The 27,570-nt window shown below is 42.8% G+C and overlaps 1 protein-coding gene across 6 annotated transcripts in view; it reads right to left on the bottom strand.

Moving 5' to 3' along the window:
• LOC139543579 (CBP80/20-dependent translation initiation factor-like) overlaps positions 1-27,570 on the bottom strand; it is a 135,294-nt gene that overhangs the window by 30,030 nt on the left and 77,694 nt on the right. For all 6 annotated transcript variants that reach the window (XM_071349791.1, XM_071349788.1, XM_071349789.1 and 3 more), the window contains 2 exons: positions 11,603-12,116; positions 6,563-6,862 (listed from right to left, as the gene is read on the bottom strand). In XM_071349791.1, coding sequence (XP_071205892.1) covers positions 6,563-6,862; positions 11,603-12,116 — 814 coding nt within the window. The remainder of the gene's footprint in view (positions 1-6,562; positions 6,863-11,602; positions 12,117-27,570) is intronic.

The raw sequence follows: 27,570 nt of genomic DNA, 5'->3' as shown, positions 1-27,570 counted from the left end.
ACTGTATTGAAAAACCATCCTGTGGCTTCTCCAAATACCTTGACGAATGGTATACCGCCCAAGCCTAATGTCGTCCTTGTAACTGAGGATCAAACATAGCGATCATAAACGTTGATACTGTTAATGACATGAGTTTTCAAAATATGGAAATGTGAAGTGCACATTTGGACTCATGGGTAGGTGGTTTGGTTGTACGACAGCAAAGCGGTATTTATTATAATCCTCAACATCTCATCTTTCAGAACACATCGACTCCTCTCCATTTACAGCGTTTCCCCTCACTCAGACAACAAATGTGCAAAAGTAGCCCATTTAGTGGGAGGGACAGCGGCATCATCTTGTCACGCACAGTGCTCAAGTTTATTACTGCTGTCAATCAAAGCCCATACAGCACTGTGAGGCGGAAAACCTGAGCTCTGACGTCATGTATAGCATGTTAATGTAAGCCACTGCATTCCAATTTAGGCACTTATCAATGACAAATGTATATACGGTTAGTCTGGAGAAGCCAGTCTAAACGACTTCCATAAAGCCAGAGAATAATGTCTGGTTGGGTTATAGGGGGAATCCTTGACAACACCCTAACGGAAGAGTGGAACACAAAACAAACTCTGCTGCTCCCAAGCAATATTCTATTTTTCAATGCGTAAGAGGAGATAATAGGTTATGACTAGCGTTGCAAAGGGTCGGAAACTTTCCGGTAAATTTCCAGAATTTTCCCGGACATTTTCCATGGGAAGTTAAGCCATGGAATTTGGGGAATTTTGCTTAAATTCATTTAAAAAAGTTAGCTTATAACAGTGAAACTTTTTTTGTGGGATACACAAGGTAATTCTAGGTCTTGTGGCATATTTTGGTTAAACTATCCCCAATTCAATGGAATTGCAACCCTCTGCATGCACAGTGCATTCTTCCATCACATGCACAGCTGATTCAAGATCTTGCACACTAACATGGAACCCAAACCGGCTGCGCGCGTGCGCCATCGTGCATACATTTATTTTGTTCCCCCACACCAAACGCGATCACGACACGCAGGTTAAAATATCAAAACAAACTCTGAACCAATTACATTAATTTGGGGACAGGTCGAAAAGCATTAAACATTTATGGCAATTTAGCTAGCTAGCTTGCACTTGCTAGCTAATTTGTCCTATTTAGCTAGCTTGCTGTTGCTAGCTAATTTGTCCTGGGATATAAACATTGAGTTGTTATTTTACCTGAAATGCACAAGGTCCTCAACTCCGACAATTAATCCAAACATAAAACGGTGAACCGAATCGTTTCTAGTCATCTCTCCTCCTTCTAGGCTTTTTCTTCCCGACTTCATATTGCGATTGGCAACCTTCATAAATTAGGTGCATTACCGCCACTGACCTCGTCCGTCTGTCAGTCACCCACGTGGGTGGGTCAAACTTGGGTCAAACGTTTCGGGTAGCCTTCCACAAGCTTCCCACAATAAGTTGGGTGAATTTTGGCCCATTCCTCCTGACAGAGCTGGTGTAACTGAGTCAGATTTGTAGGCCTCCTTGCTCGCACACACTTGTTCAGTTCTGCCCACAAATGTTCTATAGGATTAAGGTCAGGGCTTTGTGATGGCCATTCCAATACCTTGACTTTGTTGTCCTTAAGCCATTTTGCCACAACTTTGGAAGTATGCTTGGGGTCATTGTCCATTTGGAAGACCCATTTGCGACCAAGCTTTAACCTCCTGACTGAGGTCTTGAGATGTTGCTTCAATATATCCACATAATTTCCTACCTCATGATGCCATCTATTTTGTGAAGTGCACCAGTCCCTCCTACAGCAAAGCACCCCCACAACATGATGCTGCCACCCCCATGCTTCACGGTTGGGATGATGTCCTTTTTCCTCCAAACACCTTACCCGAATGATGTAAATTAGCCTATCAGAAGCTTCTAAAGCCATGACATAATTTTCTGGAATTTTCCAAGCTGTTTAAAGGCACAGTCAACTTAGTGTATGTAAACTTCTGACCCACTGGAATTGTGATACGGTGAGTTATAAGTGAAATAATCTGTCTAAACAATTGCTGGAAAAATGACTTGTGCATTGCACAAAGTAGATGTCCTAATCGACTTGCCAAAACTCTAGTTTGTTAACAAGAAATTTGTGGAGTGGTTGAAAATTGAGTTTCAATGACTCCATCCTAAGTGTATGTAAACTTCCAACTTCAACTGTACATTATTTGTTGTTAACTAGTAAATAGTAGCCTACAGCAAAGTGTGTTTCTAACTCGTTAACCATTTCTGCTAGTTGCTTGAGCCTGCTAACTGAGGAGTGTTAATTCACCTGTTTCCATACATGTTTAATTTTTAAACATTTATCTTACAAAGGAGTTGTTTAATCTAAACTGCTTAACTATTTATCTGCACATGGAATTGTATTTGTTTTTTAAAACTCTTTTCTAATCTTTACAGGAAAATAACACAGGCATTATGTGATGTGTGGAGACATTTCATGTAGAAGGAAAATATGTGTACATTTGCAAATACTGTGCAAAATCATATGTGAAGAATGCAACAAAATGCAGAACCATCTGGCTAAGTGCATAAATTTCCCTCAGCGCTCACAACAAGCAACCTCTGAAAAAAGTCCCTTTACTTCTATTCGAGGTGAAAATTATGAATCAGACACCTTACTGATAGCAACAGCTCATGGTCCTCCTGGAATCAGACGTTTTTTTGACTCAATGGAGGAACGAGTCAGAGAAATGCTGTTGAATGTCTTGCTCGAGCTGTGCATGCAAATGGTTCACCTCTGATGCTCACAGGCAATGTGTATTGGAAGAAATTTCTGGACGTTCCTCGCCCAGCATACACCCCTCCAACCAGACATGCTTTATCTACTAATTTGCTGGATGCAGAGTTCAACAGAAGGTCATGCAAATCATAGAGAAAGCAGACTGTATTGCAATCATCTCTGATGGGTGGTCGAATGTTTGTGGGCGAGGAATAATTAATTACATCTGCCTCAACCAGTATTCTACAAGAGCACAGACACAAGGGACAACAAACACACCAGTCTCTACATTGCAGATGAGCTGAAGGCAGTCAATGACCTTGGACCACAGAAGGTATTTGCACTGGTGACAGACAATGCTGCGAACATGAAGGCTGCTTGGTCTAAAGTGGAGGACTCTGACACTCACATCACATCCTACTCATGCATTGAATCTACTCCTCAAGGACATCATGGCACTGAAAACAATGGATACACTCTACAAGAGAGCCAGGGAAATGGTTAAGTATGTGAAGGGTCATCAAGTTATAGCAGCAATCTACCTCACCAAGCAAAGTGAGAAGAATCAGAGCACCACATTAAAGCTGCCCAGCAACACCCGTTGGGGTGGTGTTGTCATCATGTTTGACAGTCTCCTGGAGGGGAAGGCGTCTCTCCAAGAAATAGCCATATCACAGTCTGCCAATATTGACAGCCCCATCAAGAGGATCCTCCTGAATTATGTATTTTGGGAGAGAGTGGTAAGCAGCCTGAAACCTATAGCAGTAGCCATTGCAGGGATTGAGGGAGACAATGCCATCCTGTCTGATGTTCAGACTCTGCTTGCAGATGTAAGAGAAGAAATCCATACTGCCCTGCCCACTTCACAGTTGCTCCAAGCAGAGGAAACTGCAGTTCTGAAATACACCAAAAAGAGTGAAGACTTCTACCCCAAGTATGCTGGCAAGAGCATCCTGTCTAGTGCAGAGATCAACAAGGCCTATGGTGTCATCACTACCATGTCTCGCCACCTTGGCCTGGATGAGGAAAATGTTCTTGGCAGTCTGGCCAAGTACACTTCCAAGCAAGGGCTTTGGGATGGAGATGTGTGGCATGACTGCCATATTACATCTCATCAGCCACCTGGTGGAAGGGACTTAGTGGATCTGAGGCTCTTTCCCCTGTTGTCTACATCTTCCTCCAAATCCCACCAACATCAGCCTCCTCAGAGCGCAACTGGTCCTTGTTTGGGAACACACACCAAAGCATGCAACAGGCTGACCAATACAAGGGTTGAAAAATTGGTGGCTATCCGGGCAAATTTGAGGCTTTTTGAGCCTGACAACGAGCCATCCTCAACAAGGTTGGAAAGTGACAGTGAAGATAAGGCCTCAGTCTGATGTTCAAGAGGTGGACATTGAGGAGGTCCAGGGAGAAGACATGGAAGCCTGAGAGGAAGACAACCAAAGCTTTAGTTTCTAGACTAGGATTTCACAGATGTACGCTGAAAAAGTTTTTGGGAGATGCGATAGATCATTGGGGATCATTCAATATTCCCTTTATTTTGTTGTTCAGTGAAATCCTCCCATGAGAAGAGAACTCATTTAATTAAAGTTCAATTCGTAACTAAATTGCTTTGTGTTATTTCTATTGGAAGGATTTAATAATTTGCAATTATGTCAAATATTTATGATAAGGTAAAAGGTTTATGTTTCTGTCTCCATATGATATGGTAAATATATCCAATGCAAAAAACATCTACATTTAAATAGTATTAATTTGCATATTTTTCCGTTAGTTCCCATATATTCCCACGGAAAGTTTCCACCTCTGAATATTCCCCAAAATGTGCAACCCTAGTGATGACTGTGAGCTCCTGGTGAAATAGTCAAACGTAGGAGGGAATAAGATCCTTGAAAGAAGCAGTAATTGAAACCACTAAAGTGGTAAAGCTTTATATATCGATGTAATGTTTATTTCGTAGTGGGCAAAACCCTCAAATAAAAAAACGAACCATTGTGGGTGTTGGATGTTAACTTAATGCATGTTAAACTTGGCTAATGCCTATACTTTACGTCAACTTGATAATGAGAAAGTTGAGCATAAAAACATGCTGAAAAAGTTGCTGGGAACATTTAATTCAATTTAAGAGAATGAAACAACCGGTTTGATCGCAATAAAAATGAACTATGGTTAATGAAGGTTAATGCTCATTGTGCACGTATAGAGATGACATAAGATGGTAGAAATAAAAGTAGATGACAGAGAATCTGAGTTGGTGAAGTCTCAGTGCCCTGTATGCTCTTCGCACGGCAAACACACATGCACAGATAGTTAATATGGTGCGCGCAGGCACACACTCGGTGGTCGGCGAGCCATGCCAGACAGGACAGGAAGTTCTCTGTGACTGTGCCATAGGGGAGGAAGGGGGATGGGTTACAATGTGACACCAGGGTGAGAAGGGGGACGGGTTACAACGTGACACCAGGGTGAGAAACAAGCCTAGCACTCACTTTCTAAAAGACAGCTACAGCACTTAGCACCCAGCAGACAACCCAAACCATAGCCAGCTACACACACACACACACACACACACACACACACACACACACACACACACACACACACACACACACACACACACACACACACACACACACACACACACACACACACACACACACACACACACAGGTCAGAAAGGTGGAGAGAGGGCAAAGAGGGTAGAGAAGGGAATGTTCAGATGAGAGTTTAACCGGAATATCAACTCACTACCAAAGAAACGGTCGATAAAGAGTTAATCATTTATGCATTTTTTTCAAACATAATTTGCACATTAATGGTATTTTTTAAATTTTATTATATAAATAAATGGGAGACTAATAAAGCAAGTTGCATGTATCCTCATTCATTTATCTTTAACAAACATACCGTTTTTGTTCGATAGTCCTTTATTCTTTACTAATGAGAAATAGTAATAGAAATGTTGAATTAATGCATTATGCTAAACACCACGTGATAAATTATCTAAATGTTCCATTGTGCTCATTGAGCCCGGATGATGCTTTAGTAACAGGCCTGTTTAGAAAGGTAACAGAAACCAGGGACTAGCCAGCCAGCTGTATAATAATTCTGTGGAATAATCAACTAATTATTCTCAGGTTGAAAGAGTGGAGATTTGGCATCACATCCACTAGCAACAATCTTTTCAACAGGCCACATTCGGCTGTTTATAACATTAGAAATGCGCCCATTCCCTATTTACCGCAAATGAAGGCGGACAAACAGAGAAGAGGAAGAGGGGAGAGGGAGTACTGTGACGCAGCAGGTGGGTTAACATTTCGCCTGGCGTGTCAGCCACATAGAGCTGGCGGGTGGAGAGAGAAAAGGAAAGAGAGAGCAGAGGGGAGAGAGAGAGAGTTAGCGCCCAGACTGTGTCTGCAACGGAGCGTCTGTCTGGCTCCCAAAGGAGGGAGGGAAGTCGTGACACCCAGGGAGGCACTGAGCCGTAGTGCGGGCAGGGCAGACGTGGGTGGGGAGAAACCTTATCTTGGGTGAGGCTAGGCAGACGTGCCCCCCTCCCTCAGGCTATGGCCTCCCATGCTGTTCATTAGCTCTGTGCCTACTGACATTTTCCCAACGTCACACACAGCCCACAGGGCCAATGACACCAATTAGGACCATCCACACCCACTGAGATAGACACCACACACTCATTGTCTGACAGACACCACACACACACACACACACTGAAAGACAGATGGACAGAAAGACATGTACGTACCCACACAACCCCACTCCCTCCCTCCATCCATCTCACCTGTAACATATTGAGTAGTAATGATCTAAACTTGGTCCCCTCCACCATGAACAGGGCCATCTTGTCACAGAGTCTGGCAGCGGTAGCGGCGAAGCTTCTGTCGCTGAGGGCCTTGCCATAGATAGTAGAGACGATCTGGGCCAAGCTCTCTTCCGACTGGGTCGAGGTCTGGGCCTCCTCCATGAAGGAGCGGAGCTGGCCGTCCACCCCGGCACTGTTGTTCCTCATGCCGTTCAGGATCTCCAGCAAGCGGTCCATGCGGCTCCGCTGGGGGCCCGCTGGGGACACGATCGCCTCCTCCTGGAAGACACCCGATGAAGGACGGCGGTTAAAGAACGACTTACGTATGTAGTAGGTAACACTTTATTTGGATAGTCCACCTATAAAACGCTCAACAAACTATCAACAACATGTCATTGTCAATTGCACGTCCGTGGACTTTAAACAACGAATAGTGTTACTACAGAAAGCATGTGGTCTTGATACTGTGCCTCTGTGTCCTTACTGCACTAACAGTATTCAAGCTGACAACATGCTAGCTTTCTCTACCAAATAGATGTTTACACAGGGGAGTTGTTCCATGTCATTTCAGTAAGCCATGTCTGTATGGAAGTTGTTTAGACTGGCTTCTGAGTAGTTTCTATAGTTAGAAACAGATAAGATGAGCTTTCCTGCAACATTATTTTGTTGACATTTTAGTAGATCGCTTGAGAAATTGCACCCAAATTGGCCCTTTTAAATTTATAGGATTCACATATTCAATAAAAATAGTACTCAACGTGCGATTTGGACCAAACTTCTTCCTACCATTTAGTAAGACATGAGGAATCCAATAAAATGGTCAAAAGCCACCCACGGACCTCCCCCACACCCCAATCCCACCCCAACAACAGTATCAGTTCTCTATGTCTGACAAGTAGTATGGAGCTGCAGCTCCCGAGTATTGCTTCTCCATCCTCCAGTGTCTTCAGAAAGTATGCACGCACCATTTCCTCTACATCTTGTTGTGTTAGAGCCTGAATTTAAAATGGATTCAATTGTTGTGTCACTGGCCTGCACAAGATACCCCATAATGTCAAAGTGGACTGATGTTTTTAGATTGTTTACAAATGAGTTCAAAAATCAAAAGCTGAAATGTCTTTTGAGTCAAGTATTCATCCTCATTTGATATGGCAAGCCTAAATACGCTAAGGAGTAAAAATCGGCTTAAGTCACAATACGTTGCTGGGATTCACTGTGTGCAATAATAGTGTTTAACATGATTTTTGAATGTCTACCTCGTTTTTGTACCGCACACATACAATTATCTGTAAGGTCTTGAATTTCAAACACATATTCATCCCCCCAAAAAACAGGGAGGTTTTCAAATGCCTTGCAAAGAAGGGCACCCATTGGTAAATGGGTCAAATAAAAAAAGCAGACATTGCCCTTTGAGCGTGATGAAATTATAAATGACACTTTGGATGATGTATCAATACACCCAGTCACTACAAAGATACAGGCGTCCTCCCTAACTCAGTTGCTGGAGAGGAAGGAAACCGCTCTAGGATTTCATCATGAGGCCAATGGTGAATTTAAAACAGTTACAGAGTTTAATGGCTGTGATGGGAGAAAACTGACGATGGATCAACAACATTGCAGTTACTCCACAATACTAACTTAAATGACAGAGTGAAAAGAAGGAAGCCTGTACAGAAAAAAAAAAATCAAAAAAATGCATCCTGCTTGCAATATGGCACTAAAGTAAAACTGCAAAGAATTTGGCAAGGAAATTATCTTTGTGTTATGCTTGTGGCAAATCCAACAACATCACTCTTCATATTTTCAAGCATAGTGGTGGCTGCATCAGCAAGGACTAGGTAGTTTTTTTAGGATAAAAATGGAATAGGGGAAAGATGTACAACTGAATGCCTTCAACTGAAATGTGTCTTCCGCATTTAACCCAACCCCTCTGAATCAGAGAGGTGCGGGGGGCTGCCTTAATTGACATCCACGGCACCTGGCGAACAGTGCCTTGCTCAGGGGCAGAACGACAGATTTTTACCTTGTCAGCTCGGGGATTCGATCCAGCAACCTTTCGGTTACTGGCCCAACGCTCTAACCACTAGGCTACCTGCCACCCCAACCGCACAGGCTAAATCCTAGAGGAAACCCCTGGTTCAGTCTGCTTTCCACCAAACACCGCGAGATAAATTCCCCTTTCAGCAGGAGAATAACATAAAAAAACACAAGGGCAAATACACATGGGAGTTGCTTACCAAGACAACATTGAATGTTCCTGAGTGGCCTAGTCACAGTTGACTTAAATAGCTTGAAAAACTATGGCAAGAATTGAAAATGGGTGTCTAACAATGATTAACCACCAACTTGACAGAGCTTGTAGAATTTTGTGCAAATATTGTCCAGGTGCGAAAAGCTCTTAGAGACTTACCCAGAAAGACTCACAGCTGTAATCACTGACAAAGATGATTCTAACATGTATTGACTCAGGGGGTTGAATAATTATTTAATTTTCAATAAATTAGCAAAAAAATTCTAAAAACATGTTTTCACTTTTCCATTATGGGGTATTGTGCGTAGGTGGGCGAGATTTTAAAAAATTCAATCCATTTTGAATTGTAATACTACAAAATGTGGAATAAGTCAAGGGGTATGAATACTTTTAATGTAATGTATTCCCTGTGAATCTGGTGACGCCCCCCCGTTCAGAGAAATTTGCCATTTAAGTGGCTTGCATAATTCACCATAAATTAGTGTGAAAGTGTCAGGTTTTGTCCAATAGATCCCTCCTGTTCCAGCTACTGCCATACTCTTTTATCAATTTAGCTGGTCTCTTGTGGTTATTCAAATGGATCACATTTTCTTTGCAACTTTGGTTGAAAACCAACAGCTTTTGCTCATGATGAACATAAATCAAGTCAAGCCAGTCCTCCATGAAAGCAATTCAGTTTGTAGTTCTCTTAACCTAAATGCTTCAATCTAACTCTCCTTGAATAGCCTAACAAATGGCAGCTCTCAGACCTGTATGGTGCAATTCTCATATGAAGACTTTTATTACAAGTCCAAAACATTGATGTACAGTAGAAATGGGCTGGTGACTAAAATGTTGTGACAAACCTAATAAAATAATACAATTATAAAATCATTGCATGGCAGTCATATGTTTTTCAATACAATTATTAGAAAACAGCTCTATACTGTAATGTGTGTGATTACTGACATTTACCATTTAACACAACCCAACAACATTGCAATAGACTATACAGTGCGCGTTTGTGACTTTTACCATTAAAACCAGTAGAACTGTTGTTACCTAATGGTTTGCTTGTTCACCAGAAATGGTCTCTCTCAGGGATGGGCAACTTTGATGGGGGTGGGGGCCACAAAATTTGAACTCATCATGAGGGGCCGCAGTGGCTCGCGGGTCTGCGTACCACACAGTCAACTGATTTGTGCAAACAATCCATTTGTGCAGTTAAACTACTTAACTAAATGCATTTATACCAGTAGCCAGGGCCGGCCCTAGCCTTTTGGGGGCCCTAAGAGAGATTTGGTTGCCCCCGCCTCATGGGCAAAACATTTTACTGGCCCCCGTATTGACGGCAGATCATTTTTTGTTGTTGTTTTAAAGTATATTTCCTGTAATTCTACACATTTTGCCATGAGACAGAAAATGTTGCAATTTTCGAACACATTTCACGAAATTCGACAATTCAATTTTCTCAGAGATCAAATTGCATTTAAAACAAAATAATGTTTCAGGAATGCAAATCTTGCTCTATAACTACAGAAATGATTTCAGCACAATCTGAGATAGTGGGTGTCAAAATCCTCTTTTCTGTGCTTTTTGAAGTGGAACAACCCAGGGAGTAAAAAAGCTCACGAGAGGAAATATGGTTTGATAGATAGATAGATCAATCCGATATGACATAATGAGCTGCCCATATAAGTTAGTCAACAGGGCAGGTCAGGGAATTCTCACCATACAACACAGCACATAGAACTAGCCTTAAATGAGGAAAACTGGGTCTTATTCACTAGGCAGCGAACGGAAGAAAGTGGACTGAAAGAGGTACTACGTAGATTTATTCAATTAGAAGCGCAGTTTTAGTTTTCCATTTCAAACTGTTTTGCTACGGTATGCCTTAATGAATACAACCCAGGACTCAAACGCATACAGAGACCTGGCTGAGGACAATATCCCATGTTTCCTCCCATTTAGCAAAATTCCTCTGTGTCTGCGTCCCAAATAGCACCTTATTCACCTATATAGTGCATTACTTTTGACTATACCCCTATGGGCTGTGGTCAAATATAACACACTATATAGGGAATAGGGTGCCATCTGAGACACATCCTGTGTTTTCCCTCCAGATCGGCATGTTTGAAGCTGTCAGTTAAATCTCAGTCTTGTTGTCGGAGGCTGTAAGGGGGTTAGGAGCCTCGGTGTCTTAGATACTTGCATGTCTTAGATACTTGGAAACTAAACAAACACACAGCGTTAGAAATTAGTTAGGATGTGTCCCAAATGGCACCCTATTCCTTACATAGTGAACTACTTTTGACCAGAGCCCTATGGACACTTGTCAAAAGTAGGGAACTATATAGGGGAAAGGGTGCCATTTAGGACGCAGTCTTAGATGGAGGGAGGAGGAAGTAGTCCTGGGCTAAGACTGGGCTGGTTGTGGGGACGCTGGAGATGAGACCAGCAATACAAAAGCCTAGCACACAGCAGAAAACATCAAAGGATGTGACTTACTTATCCTCCTCCCAACGAGAAGAGAGAAGTTTACCCACGACAGCAAAATCGACAGACAAGCCACCATTGTTAATCCAGACTGAACCCTTACGGAGAAACCTGTGTGTGTGTGAATGACTTTGTACGCATCTAAAAAGGTGCATTAGTTACTGTGGGTTTATATGTGTGTACGCAATGCGCATGTGGTGTAACGTGCATGTGTGTGTAGAAAGGGGAGGGTGTGGCCATGGCATGTGATGGTGATTGACAGACAGATAAGACAGTAAAGAGCTTTCGTTTACCTTGTCTTTTAGCCTCCTCCTCAGCCTCTCTTTGGACGACGGCAGAAGACTGACTTTAGGGCCACCCTGGCCCGCAGGCTGGCTGGGAGGCCCGTCATTGGGGCCCCTTGAGCTCTCTGGCTCCAGCCTAGCGCTGGCCTCCTCTGCTTTTACATCATCCGTCTCTTTGTTTTTTCTGGGTGGTGCCCCCTTGTCTCTGTCTCCCGTTGGGGTTGCCCCCCTGTCTCTGTCCACTGCCGGGACTCCCTGCGGTCCCTGTTCTCCTCCCTGCCCCTGTTGGTTGTGGTGCCAGCGGCGGTTCTGGCTGTAGCCATGGTGGGGGGGCCCCTGGCGCTGCCCGCCGTGGCCCTGGAACTGCTGCCCATGGCTACCCCCACACTGTCCTCTGTGCTGCTGCTGGTCACGAGGATGTTGATTGACTGTTTGTTGTTGTTGTTGTTGTTGTTGTGGCGACTGCTGCTGCTGGGTCTTCCTGTCTCCTCCTCCTCCACCCGGTGGTCTCTGCTGCTGTCTCCTGTAACGAGAGGAGCAAGCGGGTAAGGGTTCTGTTAACCACGTGGCACAGCGTGACGCGGTGACGCCCAGGCTACTCTGTCTGGCCAGCCTGAACCAAGCCAGCGACCTCAGGCACCCTATCACAGGGCCACGGTCGACTCCATGTCCATCTGTTCAGCTGCGACTCAGTCACTCCCTCTCGGTCTGCCTGCTCTCTCTTGATCATCTATTGTAACACAGTCCCACTATGTCTCTACCGTCTAACACACTGTCTCCCCTGGCACAGACATAGCTCATCTACCAGAGCCGGTCTACTTCTTTCAGTCAAATACTAAAACACCACAGATCTGTCTTCAGCTAACAGCTATGGCCGCCTGCTACCATAAGGCATGTGAGTTCTTATAAATAATAGGTGCTTCCCCATGTGGTGTAGGTCTCTGCTTCGCAAGGAGCTGACTGATGCAACAGGATTAAGCACCTTTGTTCTGCTGTCGCCCTTAGCTTCAGATCAACAGGAGCTTACAGGCCGTGTCTGTGTAAGGAGGGGGTATAACAACTAATATTCTTTCAGGTAACGACCCTCGACTAAAATCGGATTACAATGAGGTGTTCGGTTTAAAAAAAAATGACTTTATGAACATGCCTTCCTTTCAACTATAAGGGTCAGGCAGCCTAGCGTTTAAGAGCGTTGGGCCAGTAACCAAAAGGTCGCTGGTTCAAGGTGGAAAAAAAGGTGTGAAAAAAAAAATAACTGCCGTTCTGCCCTTAGTTAACTCCCATGAACAACTGCTCCCCCTGGCGCCAACAACGTAGACGTCGATCAAGGAAGCCCTCCATCTCTCTGATTTAGACACATTTCGTGTGAATGCATTCAGCTCCGCAACTGAATCGGTATCCCCTTTCCTATCAAACCGTCATAAGAACACAAGAACCCAAAGCAAGCAATCCCCTATGAAAACTGTCCTCAACCAACATTCTAACCCTTCAACAAAAGCCCCATCACATCCTAAACAACACTATCCCGAGATATTTCCAGCAGATTTTTTCCACTGCTTGTGTTCAAATTCAACACCACACCCACTCTACAGAGGTATGGAAAACACGAAGCAGGCCAACACTCATAAAATCCAATAGCGCCACCATTCATCAATTCTCTCTCTTTAAAGATTGGCCAGCCAGGCAGGCATAGACCCAGGCCACGCAGAGCAGAGCTATGTAACCAGCCAGCAAGCCAGCCATTCAGTCAGCCAGGCTGTATTTTGTGCTTCCAGCGCTGCAGTGATTTGTAATAAGTTAGCCAGCCAGCCAAACAGGGCCAGCTACAGCAATGCTATATAGCCAGTCAGCCAGCCAGCCAGCCAGCCAGAGCAGGCCAGTCAGAGCCAGCCAGTCAGTAGCCGGTTTCCATGATAAGGCAAGCCAGAGAGCCAGAGCCAGCTAGTTCCATGTGCTGCAGTGACATATAGCCAGACAGCCAGCCACAGGCAGTCAGCTAGCCAGCCTGTTTCCAGTGCTGCAGTGATATATAGCCACCCAGTCAGTCGGCCAACCAGCCAGACAGTGTTTCTCAGTACTGCAGTGCCACTGCCTGCCAAACCCCTGTGACCTACATTACATTCTCTACAAGAGCTGGATCCTACACGGCTGGCTCACTGGCTCCACAGCTTTTAATTAGAAGACTATAGGTGTTCAGTGCTCAGCTCTCTGTTCCTTTCCCATGTTATATTTCACTGGGCTATTTATAGTGTTATGGGGCTAGGGCGCATGCAGTACTATCACCCTGAGCTACAGTATGTTAGCCTAGCATAGAGGAGGGGAGGGCTGTGTGTGTGATTGTATTGTGTGTGTGTGTGGTGGTTATTAAACGGATATGTGACAGTAGATACGAAAGGGGGTCACGGGGAACAGGAGAGTCACGGTGCCCCGTGTGCAACAGTAGCTAGCTTCCTGAACCCCCGGGGACCAGCAGCACAGAATGATTCCTCCCTCCCCACCGTGTTTATATCAAACTATATAGAGACACGCAAGCAACAAAACACAACAAAAAACACCACCACAGTCCAAACATACAGATGTTTCCACAAATAGATGTCCTACAGGTTAACACGCACAATGACAGAGTCACTCACATTGTTTTGCAATATGTCAAACAGACAATCACTGAATCTCCACATTGCATTACAACTCAGATATAGAGCAGTAAATTGAGTCAAAGACTAGTTGGGGGATGTGGTGGGTCCGGGTTTAGAAGAAGAGCCTAAAGCAATGACTGTCTGTCACACTGATCTGCTGTCAGATGTTCCCTGGGACAAGTTCCCTGAGCATCACGCCTGGCTGCCTCAGACAGAAGAGCAGAGAGACAAACACACAAATTGCAGCAGACATACAGACCTCACTTTACCCCCAACTTAATAATGCAGGGATTTTCCTGCCATTGAAATCCTTAAGCGCTTTTTCTGGTCGCTTAAATCCAAACAGTATCATTTTCTAAATTATACATTTGCAGGATGGAAAAAGGCTTTTAGTGTTGACTTAAAGGATATAAAGTATGTCGAAAAGATAATGGACCTATATAGTTTGACATAATATCATATTTGAGAAATCACTCAAATCAAACCTAGAGTGCGCTAGGTTTCCATCCAATTGGTGAGATTTTCATGCGAATATTCTGAAATCCGTAAAAATAGATGTGCATCTTCCCACCAGATGTGTTTTCATCAAATTTACTTGTTGGGGATAAAAAGGCTGTGCGTGATGACGTAGTGCACATAAAAATGACTTTTGCAGTTAAATGAAATGGGCTTCCATGGCATTTATCTTTACTGATGGTTTTGTCCAAAAAATTAAGTGTTATAGGTTATAGCGAATGTGCCCATTCTGGTCTTGGCACGTTCGCTCTAGCCAACAGCTCACAGATACAGTGCGGGTATAGCCTACATGATGACATTATAATTATTGGTCAAACAGCAGCCAAGCATCGATCATCACGTCACCAGAATAAGACCATCGATATTTTGGGGGAAAGGAGCATCAAGCTCATCACCGTGCACTTTCACCACCCTGTAAAGTTCATCCTAATTTATTTAATCTGTAACCTAATAAACGGCATGCTTTCCCGAGTCGTAGTAGGTGGACTACACGATATATCATCGCGCGACTCCAAGTTGACTTCGATATAATGGTCATTATATCAATAAAAGGTGATTCAACTGCCATTTCTCGCATGTTTTCATCAGGCCTGTCGTGACATTTCTTTATCGGACATGTACTTTACTTGCATAAAAAAGGTTGGATGGAAACCTGGTTAGACTGGGAGAATTGAAAATTCCAAAAACAATGAATTTGTTATTATGTTTGCGCAAAAGAACACAGCATTTGCCATGGCAAAATGCATGGAATTGCAGGAAATGAGCTTTAAACTGCAAAATTTTCTCTCAGCTGCATGGAAAAATTTGTAGAATTGCAGGAAATGTTCTTTAAACTGAAGAGGGAAAAAAAAATCAGCTTTCTTCAAGACATTTGTAGAATTGCACGAAATTGGCTTAAAAATTGAATAATTACTTGCCACCGCCAAGACGGGGGCCTTTAAAATGTTTCAGCCTCTCAAACAGGGTCGACCGCATCCCCTGCCACGCCCCCTGCCACTCTCACCATCTAAGCCTCTGTTTTATCCAGAAAACCCCCTGTAAGGATCATAACTGACTGAATTTACGCAACGTTTTGTCCAGACGCTTATAGCGCTTTACATAGTGAGGAGGGAACCTCACATAATTTCCCCTTTTAAATGCAACCACGCCCCTCCCCCCTTCCTGCTCACAGCCAACAAAACTTAACCTCGGTAGCCTCTTGCATGCAGCCCTCCCAGCTCATAAAAACAGGACCCCCACCACCCGGAATAATATCAACATTTTCCCCTGAAGCCTTAGTGCGAGCCTTCGAGGGTAAACGTAGCCACGGCCAGACCAATGGAGGAGAGGCTGGGAGTCGGCCTGACAGGCTCAAAATAAAGATGTTCCGAGTCGAGGGCCCCAGGTTCCGACCGTGGCATTCTATGTCTTTATGAGTGTTAACCTCGGCCCTATCCCCGACCCCCACCCCTCCCCCAACACTGAAACATCTTGGGGGCAGATGCCTAGAAGCCTCACCCGAGCTCCTGTGTGTTTCATGGTAGAATACTCAGGAGAGGAGAGAGAGAAACAGCACAGTCTAACACCCAAGTTTTATTTTTCAGTGGAACAATAGCCCAACTTGTAAAAGACAAAGACACACCTGAACGGCTTTCCAAGAGGTGTTGAGTGGTCTAGTCTCAGTCCTCCTGACTTAAATCTATAGAATTTCGGGGGCAGAAAACTAAGGAGAAGTAAAGTGTTCCAGATTTCAGTAGAATGATCAGGAGCAGAGGAGAGAAACAGAACATAGTGCAATATTCATGTAAGGATTTAATAAAAAGACAGAAAGCAGCGAGTTGAGGTGAGAGCAGTGTTGGATTAATGGACAACATTGTGCATGCATAATGAGTATGGGAGGGTTGAATAAAGGGATTCACAATGTGAAGAAAAAGAAGGCTGCCTGTGTGTCCAAAAGTAAAACATTTTAGGAAATGAAATGCTAGCCATTCAGAACGGTAGAAAAGAGAAGTGCAGGTGCTGCTGCAGGGTTGGTTTCAACTTTCCCACAAAAGCCGGTCTGAACTCAGACATTTATGTTTAGTAACGCTTTTCAAATTCATAATAGGAGATCAACCAACTCAGCTTATAAAAAAAAACTCAGCTTCAAAAAAAAAAAAAATTGTCTGGCTATATCTATGGTGCCCCATAGATGTCATGGTGGCGAGAAAGAAAACAACAGCCAGGCTTATTTATTCCCATAGTTTGTTATTTGTTCCCAACTTCCCTCCCTCAAATTAGTTCCCTCAATATAAAACATTTGTTCCTTCAATGTATTCATTCATTTCCTCAATGTATTTATTTGTTCCCTCGGATCTGCCGCGCAGATCGATCAAAGCGCCACTGAATGTCGACCATGGTCTCAGCTCTCAATTGCTAGGACTTCTTATGTAGACTACTTCCTCATTTCGCCATTTCGTCTAGTTTGCTTTGTTTGTCATGCATTCTTGTTAAATATAAGTAGGCCTATACTCTGATTCATGCCACATGGACAGTCCATTTTGTGCGCCTCTTCCCCATGACCCAGAGTTTTACCCCACATGCACAGGGCTATAGCTAACCTCGTCCCCAGGCTATTGAGCACAACATTGTTTGGGAACAAGATTAAGGCCATAGCTCACGTCCAGTAAATCATGGCACCGGCCCAAGCGCCTGAATGCGTTTATGATTGGTTTACAATTGTGTATGTGACTCAGCGGCAGAAAGGAAAGGAATGCTAATTTATTATTTATAATTTCCAGGAGGCTTCGGTGTTAACACGTGCAATGAAATGTTCTCATCCGTACACAAGGCAAGAATTCCGGGCATACTCTAGCTAGCTAGCTACCTATCCTAGCCTGAATGTTGGCTAACATCCAATCCTATTTTCCCTAACCCCAATTCTACCCTTAACCCCCTAGAAATAGTATTTGACCTTGTGGGGACAAACACAATGTCCCCAGTTGGTCACATTTTTGTTAATTTACTGGTCCCCACAAGTATAGTTAAACACGTCCACACACACACACACATTTCTGGGGAAGGCCTTTGGGGTGCAGAAGAAGCAACGAATAGAAAATCTTGCCGATTCCGAGGATAATAAAATTGAGGGAATAAAAGAATACAATTGAGGGATAAAAAAAAAGAACGGTTTAACCTGGCATTTTTGTCTCCCACCATGACATATATATATAAAAACATTTTATACCTTACTTTTCACAATAGACCTTGAATATGTTATCCCAATCGGAATAAAACAGCATCACTTTGATGTGTAGTTAATGGCTGTCTGAAAAGTAATTATCTATCTAGCAGGAGATAAAATAAAATGCTAAATAATTGTGTTGAAAATTAATTGGGCTGAAATGCAGCAGCATTTACAAAACACTATGAATAAAAGTAAACTTTGAATACGTAATATAGTAACAATAGGCCAACAGGTACCTGGATGTTGACTATGCTATGTATATTTGCACTTTGTGGTTGTGTGTGTACATGGTTCTCTGTGCACCATGAGGCACTAAGCATGCGGAGACAGAAGAGTGCAGGAGACAGGAGTCAAGGTGAAGGAGAGGAGAAAGCACTCTCTGCTATCTGGGTGGCACTCTCTTAAGGGAGGCGGGCCTGGAAATAATGTAGTTTGAACCTCGGGTGGATAAGGATGGGCATAGTGAAGTGTTGTAAGAAGATGCCTGTGACCCCGTCTTGCACTCTAGCTGGCTGTTTGTGGGGGGGGGGGGGGGGGGGTGTCTTGTCTACCCATCAGCCTCTCTGCTTGCCCTCCCTGGTCCCCTCTCTCAGGGAGGTAGGGGGTCATTTCAGTGTCTGCTTCAGTGTCTGTCGGCCTTCCCTACCTCCACGCCATCACACCAGATATCTCTCACTGCCATGTCCTCTACATGACTCCACACCATCCCCGTAGAGACTTGTTAGAGTTAGACCAGGGTACTGGAGGGGATCAAAAGTGGGATTTTTATTTTTTTATTTCAATGTTTTTATGAATATCGCTAGCAACAAAAGAACGAACAGATTTGTAATTACATACCTACAGCAGAAAAGATGAGAATATCTTCTTCCTAATGTCAACTTTATTTCTCTCTCAAGCAAATTACACTTATTGGAGATAATTACACTCACTGGTGAATCTGACATAGGCTTTGAAAAAGCACCCGAGTACCAGTAACTTAGGCCATTCACCAGACGCTTTTATCCAAAGCGACTTTCAGTCATGCTTGCATACATTTTTTTTTTTAACATATGGGTGGTCCCGGGAATCAAAACCATTATCCTGGCGTTGCAACTGCCATGGTCTACCAACTGAGCTAAAGGGGACCACAGACGAGGCAAGCTTTCTTGGCTTGGACATTCATTTTTTCCAACACATGGCTATGCCATGCGCGCGCACACACACACGGATTTAGTACTGTAGATATGTGGTAGTGGTGGAGTAGGGGCCTGAGGGCACACAGTGTGCTGTGAAATCTGTGAATGTATTGTAACGTTTTAAAATTGTATAAACTGCCTTAATTTCGCTGGACCCCATGAAGAGTAGCTGCTGCTTTGGCAGCAGCTAATGGGGAACCATAATAAATACAAATACCTTTGTTTAACCAGCTAAACAGCTGCTATTAGCCGAGCAGCTGCACACAAGCCAAAGATCACCATGCGCAATGCCAAGTGTCAGCTGGAGTGGTGTAAATGCGTTCTCTGGAGTGATGAATCACGCTTTACCATCTGGCACTGTAAAGTTTGGTGGAGGAGGAATAATGGTCTGGGGATATTTTTCATGGTACGGGCTAGGCCCCTTAGTTCGGGTGAAGGGAAATCTTAACGTTACAGCATACAATGACATTCTAGATGATTCTGTGCTTCCAACTTTGTGGCAACAGTTTGGGGAAGGCCCTTTCCTGTTTCAGCATGACAATGCCCTTGTGCACAAAGCAAAGTCAATACAGAAATGGTTTGTTGAGATCGGTGTGGAAGAACTTGACTGGCCTGCACAGAGCCCTGACCTCAACCCCATCGAACACCTTTGGGACGAATTGGAACGCCAACTGCGAGCCAGGCCTAATCGACCAACATCAGTGCCCGCACTCGCTAATGCTCTTGTGGCTGAATGGAAGCAAGTTCCAGCAGAAATGTTCCAACATGTAGAGGAAAGCCTTCCCAGAAAAGTGGAGGCTGTTACGGCAACAAAGGTGGGACCATATTAATACCCATGATATTGGAATGAGATGCTGGACAAGCAGATATCCACATACTTTTGGTCATGTAGTGTATCTACCAAATCTATTCATTTTAAATTGTAGTTTACTTCTTGCGATTATCCTTCACCTGATGATAAGACAAGTGGGACATGTAAAAAACATATGGACGTCCCTGGGTTGCCGGGTTTGCCTTGGCGGGGGTCCCTGGGCAAGAACAGGTGGAAGACCCGAGTTAGAATATAGTACCACTCAACCTGAATGAGATCAACGCTATCTCAACCTAATAATAGCAGACTCCACATATCTCCCTCATGGTTTTCTCTTCCTACTTAAATTCATACTATACACTTACTATACAACACATCCTCAATCTAACAGGAACAGACTCCACACATCTCCCTCATGGTTCTCCTACTTAGCTAATACAATACTAATATTAGCCGACTTCTCACATCTCCTACCTATAATACACTTATTATTCAGGATGCTTCTCCTTACTTCTCTTTTTAATAGGACAAGCAAACGTCAGATCTCCCACATTGCTTTCTACTAGTCCCTACCTACTAAACAATACTAAGCAGAGCAGACATCACAATCTCCCTCATGGTTTTCTCCTCGACTTCTACCTTACTACAGTACAATACTAATCAGGATACTAATCCTCACTCCTTCCCTTCTCTACTCTACTAGGACGAGCAGATACTTCTCTCTCCCACTTTGTCAAATGTACTCATTTTTATTTAACCCTTATTTTACCAGCCATGGTCAAAGACCCAGCCATGTAAAAAAAAACTCAGCAGAGACCTATTTTGTTCTAGGCTGGTCTAGTTAAAAGAACGAAAGCATAGAACCATGCATAATTGATCAGCAGAAAATGACATGGAGCCAATGATCTATTCAGGGGTGTAACGGTACACGTATTTGTACCGAACCGTTCACACACACACACACACACACACACACACACACACACACACACACACACACACACACACACACACACACACACACACACACACACACACACACACACACACACACACACACACACACACACACACACACACACACACACACACACACACACACACACAAAAGTTTGGACACACCTAATTCAAGGGTTTTTCTTAATTTGTACTATTTTCTACACTGAAGAATAATAGTGAAGACATCAAAACTATGAAATTACACATATGGAATCATGAAGTAACCAAAAAAGTGTTAAACAAATCAAAATATATGAGATTCTTCAAAACAGCCACCCTTTGCCTTGACAGCTTTGCACACATAGCATTCTCTCAACCAGCTTCATGAGGTAGTCACCTGGGCCCTCATTGTCAATGTCGCATAGAAAAGCTTCTAAATTAACTCGTACGAAGAACATTTAGAATTTTCACAAGTAAAAAAAAGTTTGTATTTATCAATTGCTGGTACACTTGATTTACACACACCTGTAAGTATTTTTGCCTTGATAAATCAGACACGTTCTAATACACTGTTAGTGAAGTTTCATTTACATTAAAAAAAGCGCCCTAAATGACCATTTATGGTCACAAACCTTCCAAACCTTCCCTGCAAGAAATGTCGCTAATTTCTGTCCGCCAACATGGAGTAATCAAAGAAGACAAAGAAAAAAACTTTTTGGACGCAGAAATATAACTTTTGATCACCGAAGTGGAAGCAAAACAAGCTCCTCCAGCAATGCAAGATTTGCCATTTTCGACAAGTCACGATGCCTCCGTGTTGCCTTTTTTATCATTTAACTGGTTGAACTAAATTGCCTCCATATATTCCACTCTTTAATTTACATTATTATTCAATTAGGCTTAAATGGTTTCATGTTTATGAATTCGATAGCACTCTGAGAAAACTATGAGTAGCTTAAGTGTCTATAAAAGAAATACATGAATAAACTATAAATGTATAATCCTTTTCTTCCTAGTTTATGATTTGGTCCAGTATTTCATTAGCAGTTTGACTTTTCTACCACAAGGTGCTGTGTGTACGCAGGGTCAGAGGTGTGCTTACATTTACACACATTCAAGTATAAGTACAAATGGATAGATCCCACATTTTGCTTAGAAATGATCGCATGCATGGTTTACGAACATTTCTGAGGACCCTGGAATACAATTCAAACAACAGGTGTGCATTTGTTAAAAGATAATTTGTTGAATTTCATTCCTTCTTGAGCCAATCAGTTGTGTTGTGACAAGGTAGGGGTGGTATACAGAAGATAGCCCTATTTGGTAAAAGAACAAGTCCATATTATGGCAAGAACAGCTCAAATAAGCAGAGAGAAACAACAGTCCATCATTACTTTAAGACATGAAGGTCAATCAATGTGGAACATTTTAAGAACTGTGAAAATTTCTTCAAGTCCAGTAACAAAAACTATCAAGCGCTAAGAAACTGGCTCTCATGAGGACTGCCACAGGAAAGGAAGACCCAGAGATACCTCTGCTGCAGAGGATAAATTCATTATAGTTAACTGCACCTCAGATTGCAGCCCAAATAAATTCTTCAGAGATCAAGGAACAGACACATCTCAACATCAACTGTTCAGAGGAGACGGTGTGGTCGAATTGCTGCAAAGAAACCACTACTAATGGACACCAATAAGAAGAAGAGACTTACTTGGGCCAAGAAACAGGAGCAATGGACATTAGACCAGTGGAAATCTGTCCTTTGGTCTGATGAGTCCAAATGTGAACAGATTATCTCTGCACGTGTGGTTCCCACCAGAAACCATGGAGGTGGTGTGATGGTGCTTTGCTGGTGACATGGTCAGTGATTTATTTAGAATTCAAGGCACACTTAACCAGCATGGCTACCACATCATTCTGAAGCGATGCCCCATCCTATTTGGTTTGCGCTTAGTGGGACTATCATGGACAAGGACAATGACCCAAAACACACCTCCAGGCTGTGTAAGGGGTATTTGACCAAGAAGGAGAGTGATTGAGTGCTGCATCAGGTGCCCTGGTCTCCACAATCACCTGACCTCAACCTAATTGAGATGGTTTGGGATGAGTTGGACCGCAGAGTGAAGGAAAAGCAGCCAACAAGTGCTCAGCATGTGTGAACCCCTTCAAGACTGTTTGAAAAGCATTCCTCATAAACTGGTTGAGAGAATGCCAAGAGTGGGCAAAGCTGTCATCAAGGCAAAGGGTGGCTACTTTGAAGAATCTAAAATATAAAACATATTTTGATTTGTTTAACACTTTTTTGGTTACTACGTGATTTCATATGTGTTGTTTCATAGTTTTGATGTGTTCACTATTGTCCTACCATGTAGAAAATAGTTTAAAAAATAAAAATCTTGAATGAGTAGGTGTATCCAAACTTTTGACTGGTACTGTGTATATACACTACCGTTCAAACGTTTGTGGTCACTTAGAAAAGTCCTTGCTTTTGAAAGAAAAACACTTTGTCCATTAAAATGACATCAAATAGATCAGAAATGCAGTGCAGACAACGTTGTAAATAGCTGTAAACAGCAGATTTTTAAAATGGAAATTCTACATAGGCATACAGAGGCTCATTATCAGCAACCATCACTCATGTGTTCCAATGGCACATTGTGTTAGCTAATCCAAGTTGATCATTTTAAAAGGCTAATTGATCATTAGAAAATGCTTTTGCAATGATGTTAGCACAGCTGAAAACTGTTGATTAAAGAAACAATAAAACTGCCTTTCTTTAGACTAGTTGAGTATCTGGAGCATCAGCATTGGGTGGGTTCGATTACAGGCTCAAAATGTCCAGAAACAAAGAACTTTCTTCTGAAACTCATCAGTCTATTCTTGTTCTGAGAAATGAAGGCTATTCCATGCGAGAAATTGCCAAGAAACTGAAGATCGCGTACAACGCTGTGTACTGCTCCCTTCACAGAACAGTGCAAACTGGCGCTAACCAGAATAGGAAGAGAAGTGGGAGGCCCCGGTGCACAACTGAGCAAGCGGACAAGTACATTAGTGCGCCTAGTTTGAGAAACAGACACCTCACAAGTCCTCAACTGGCAGCTTCATTAAATAGTAACCGCAAAACACCAGTCTCAACGTCAACAGTGAAGAGGCGACTCCGGGATGCTGGCCTTCTAGGCAGAGTTGCAAAGAAAAATCCATATCTCAGACTGGCCAAAAAAAAGAAAAGACTAAGATGGGCAAAAGACACTGGACAGAGGAAGGCCAGCATCCCGGAGTCGCCTCTTTGCTGTTGACGTTGAGACTGGTGTTTTGTGGGTACTTTTTAATGAAGCTGCCAGTTGAGGACTTGTGAGGCGTCTGTTGAGTATCTAGCTTAAAGAAGGCCAGTTTAATTGCTTCTTAAATCAGGACAACAGTTTTCAGCTGTGCAAACATAATTGCAAAAGGGTTTTCTAACGATTAATTAGCTTTGGATTAGCTAACACAAAGTGCCATTGGAACACAGGAGTGATGGTTGCTGATAATGAGCCTCTGTACACGTATGTAGATAATCCATTAAAAATCAGCCGTTTCCAGCTACACTAGTCATTTACAACATTACCAATGTCTACACAGTATTTCTGATCAATTTTATGTTCTTTTAAATGGACAAAAAATGTGTTATTCTTTCAAAAATAAGGACATTTCTAAGTGACCCCAAACTTTTGAACGGTAGTGTATATAAAAACGAAAAACACTAGGCCTATAGGCCATTCCTACGCTGCATTGTATGCCATTGCCTCTTGAGTAAATCTGAACTGATAAAACATTGTAGGCTACTCCGTCAAAACAACTAGAGCCTATGCGTACGTTGTAATCCAAATTCTAATCTTAACTGGCGGATTTACAAACTATCCTTTTCTGAGGCGCATAGAGGAACTAATTCTGTATGATGGCGAGTGGTGGGGTCGGATAAACCTGAATTGGAGGATCGTCCATCATCGTTTAAATTTCCAGTTTGGGAACATTTTGGCTTTACAGTAGATTACAACAGCAATGGAAAGAGTTGTGGGTGAACCGTTAACTGTATGTCGCCACTGCTCAATTAGATTTTAATAGCCTATGCAGAGTGGCGCATGTAACTTCTTGTTGTCGGCCAATCACAAGTCATCAATTAGTCATAGAGCCTCCGTGTGCGCCAAAGTGCGTTAGGAGATTATCAAATCAATGGAAAGTGGAATTAAAATGTTAAATGAGAAGGATATGCCACAATGACTAATAGTCATAGAGATAGGCTGCTAATTAATAATCTGGAGGTGTTATTTGTAACTTCACATTCTGGACATGTATCACACCAGGCCTCTACAGTACAACCTTCTTACTTGCATATGCACCTAAATATTTTGCTGTGCGACCTGGAATTAAGATTTAGGAGCACCAGAGCGCCTAGAAGAAAAAAAAACTCACCCAGATGATAATTGTTGCAATGTTTACTTCACTGTACCGCAGCCCGAGTGCCATGGAGAATACACTGAGCACCATTACTATAAAGAAAATGGCTTGTTACTTGTATTATTTTTCATTGTGCTCCTATATTTTTCCAGAACTTTTCCATGGGAAGTTGAGCCCTGGAATTTTGGGAATTTTGCTTAACTTCAAATAAGTTAGTTCATAACAGTGAACCTTTTTTTTTTATAGGATACACATAAGGCAATTTCTAGGTCTTGTGGCATATTTTGTTTGCAACCCTTTGCATGCACAGTGCATTCTTCCATCACATGTGCAGTGCACTCTTCCATCACATGTACAGCTGACTCTCAAGATCTTGCACACGAATGAGATGCTATTGAGCTGTCTGAGCCAAGGCCTACATGCTTTCTGTTAAGTTATGATTACAATACTGGGTGGGGTGAATATATTTTATGACATACATGATTTTTTTGTTAACTAGTAAATAGTAGCCTACAGGAAAGTGTGTTTAAATCATTTATAACTTGTTAACAATTTCTGCTAGTTAGTTTTTGCTACCATGTGGGTTTTAGCTTGCTTGAGCCTGCTAACTGAAGAGTGTTAATTCACCTGTTTCCATACATGTTACATATTAAAACATTTATCTTACAAAGGAGATGTTTAATCTAACTGCTTAACTATTTATCTGCACATGAAATTGTATTTGTTTTTTACACATTTTTGTCTAATCTTTACAGGAAAATGCCACGGGCACTATCTGATGTGTACATTTGCAAATACTGTGCAAAATCATATGTGAAGAATGCAACAAAGATGCAGAATCATCTGGCCAAGTGCATAAAGTTCCCTCAGCGCTCACAACAAGCAACCTCTGAAAAAAATCCCTCTAATTCTATTCGATGAGAAAATTTGGAATCAGACACCTTATCGATAGCAACAGCTCATGGTCCTCCTGGAATCAGACGTTTTTTTGACTCAATTGAGGAACGTAGTCAGAGAAATGCTGATGAATGTCTTGCTCGAACTGTGTATGAAACTGGTTCACCTCTGATGCTCACAGGCAATGTGCATTGGAAGAGATTTTTGAAAGTTCTTCGCCCAGCATACAGGGGTGTATGCTGGGCGAAGAACATTCAGAAATCTCTTCAAATGCCATGCTTGATATACTCATTTTCTGGATGCAGAGTTCAACAGAGTTCAAGTGAAGGTCAAGCAAATCATAGAGAAAGCAGACTATTGCAATTATCTCTGATGGGTGGTCGAATGTTCGTGGGCAAGGAATAATTAACTACATCATCTCCACCCCTCAACCAGTATTCTACAACAGCAAAGACACAAGGAACAACAGGCACACTGATCTCTACATTACAGATGAGCTGAAGGCAGTCATCAATTACCTTGGACCACAGAAGGTATTTACACTGGTGACAGACAGTTGACATCACACCCATTGGCTGTGCTGCTCATGCATTGAATCTGCTCTTCAAGGACATCATGGCACAGAAAACAATGGATACACTCTACAAGAGAGCCAAGGAAATGGTTAGGTATGTGAAGGGTCATCAAATTACAGCAGCAATCTACCTCACCAAGCAAAGTGAGAAGAATAAGAGCAGTACATTGAAGCTGCCCAGCAACACCCGTTGGGGTGGTGTTGTCATCATGTTTGACAGTCTCCTGGAGGGGAAGGAGTCTCTCCAAGAAATGGCCATTTCACAGTCTGCCGATATGGACAGCCCCATCAAGAGGATCCTCCTGGATGATGTATTTTGGGAGAGTGGTAAGCAGCCTGAAACTCCTGAAACCTATAGCAGTAGCCATTGCACGGATTGAGGGAGACAATGCCATAATATTCTGTCTCCATATGATATGGTAAATATAACCAATGCAAAAAACATCTACATTTAAATCGTATTAATATTAATTTGCATATATTCCCCTTAATTCCCACGGAAAGTTTCCACCTCTGAATATTCCCCAAAACGTGCAACCCTAGGCACTACTTTACCTGACACTGACTTGTTTCCCCTTGTTTCCCCTGTTTCCCCCTGGGCGCCAGAAGCACGATGGTCCTGGATGATGTGGTCCTAGATGATGTTCCTACTAGCCATGATTGGCTGAGAAAATGGATGGGCTGGACATGCCGAGAGATGAGTTCGGATTGGTCTGCCATGTAGAACGCTTCTGACTGTAACATGAGCTGCACAGTATGTGTAGGTAATCCTTTCTTATGCAGCTTTTTT

This window comes from Salvelinus alpinus, chromosome 18 (genome assembly GCF_045679555.1).
Source record: "Salvelinus alpinus chromosome 18, SLU_Salpinus.1, whole genome shotgun sequence".
In the NCBI taxonomy this organism is placed as follows: Eukaryota; Metazoa; Chordata; class Actinopteri; order Salmoniformes; family Salmonidae; genus Salvelinus; species Salvelinus alpinus.
This window is presented reverse-complemented; position numbering and strand designations above follow the sequence as displayed.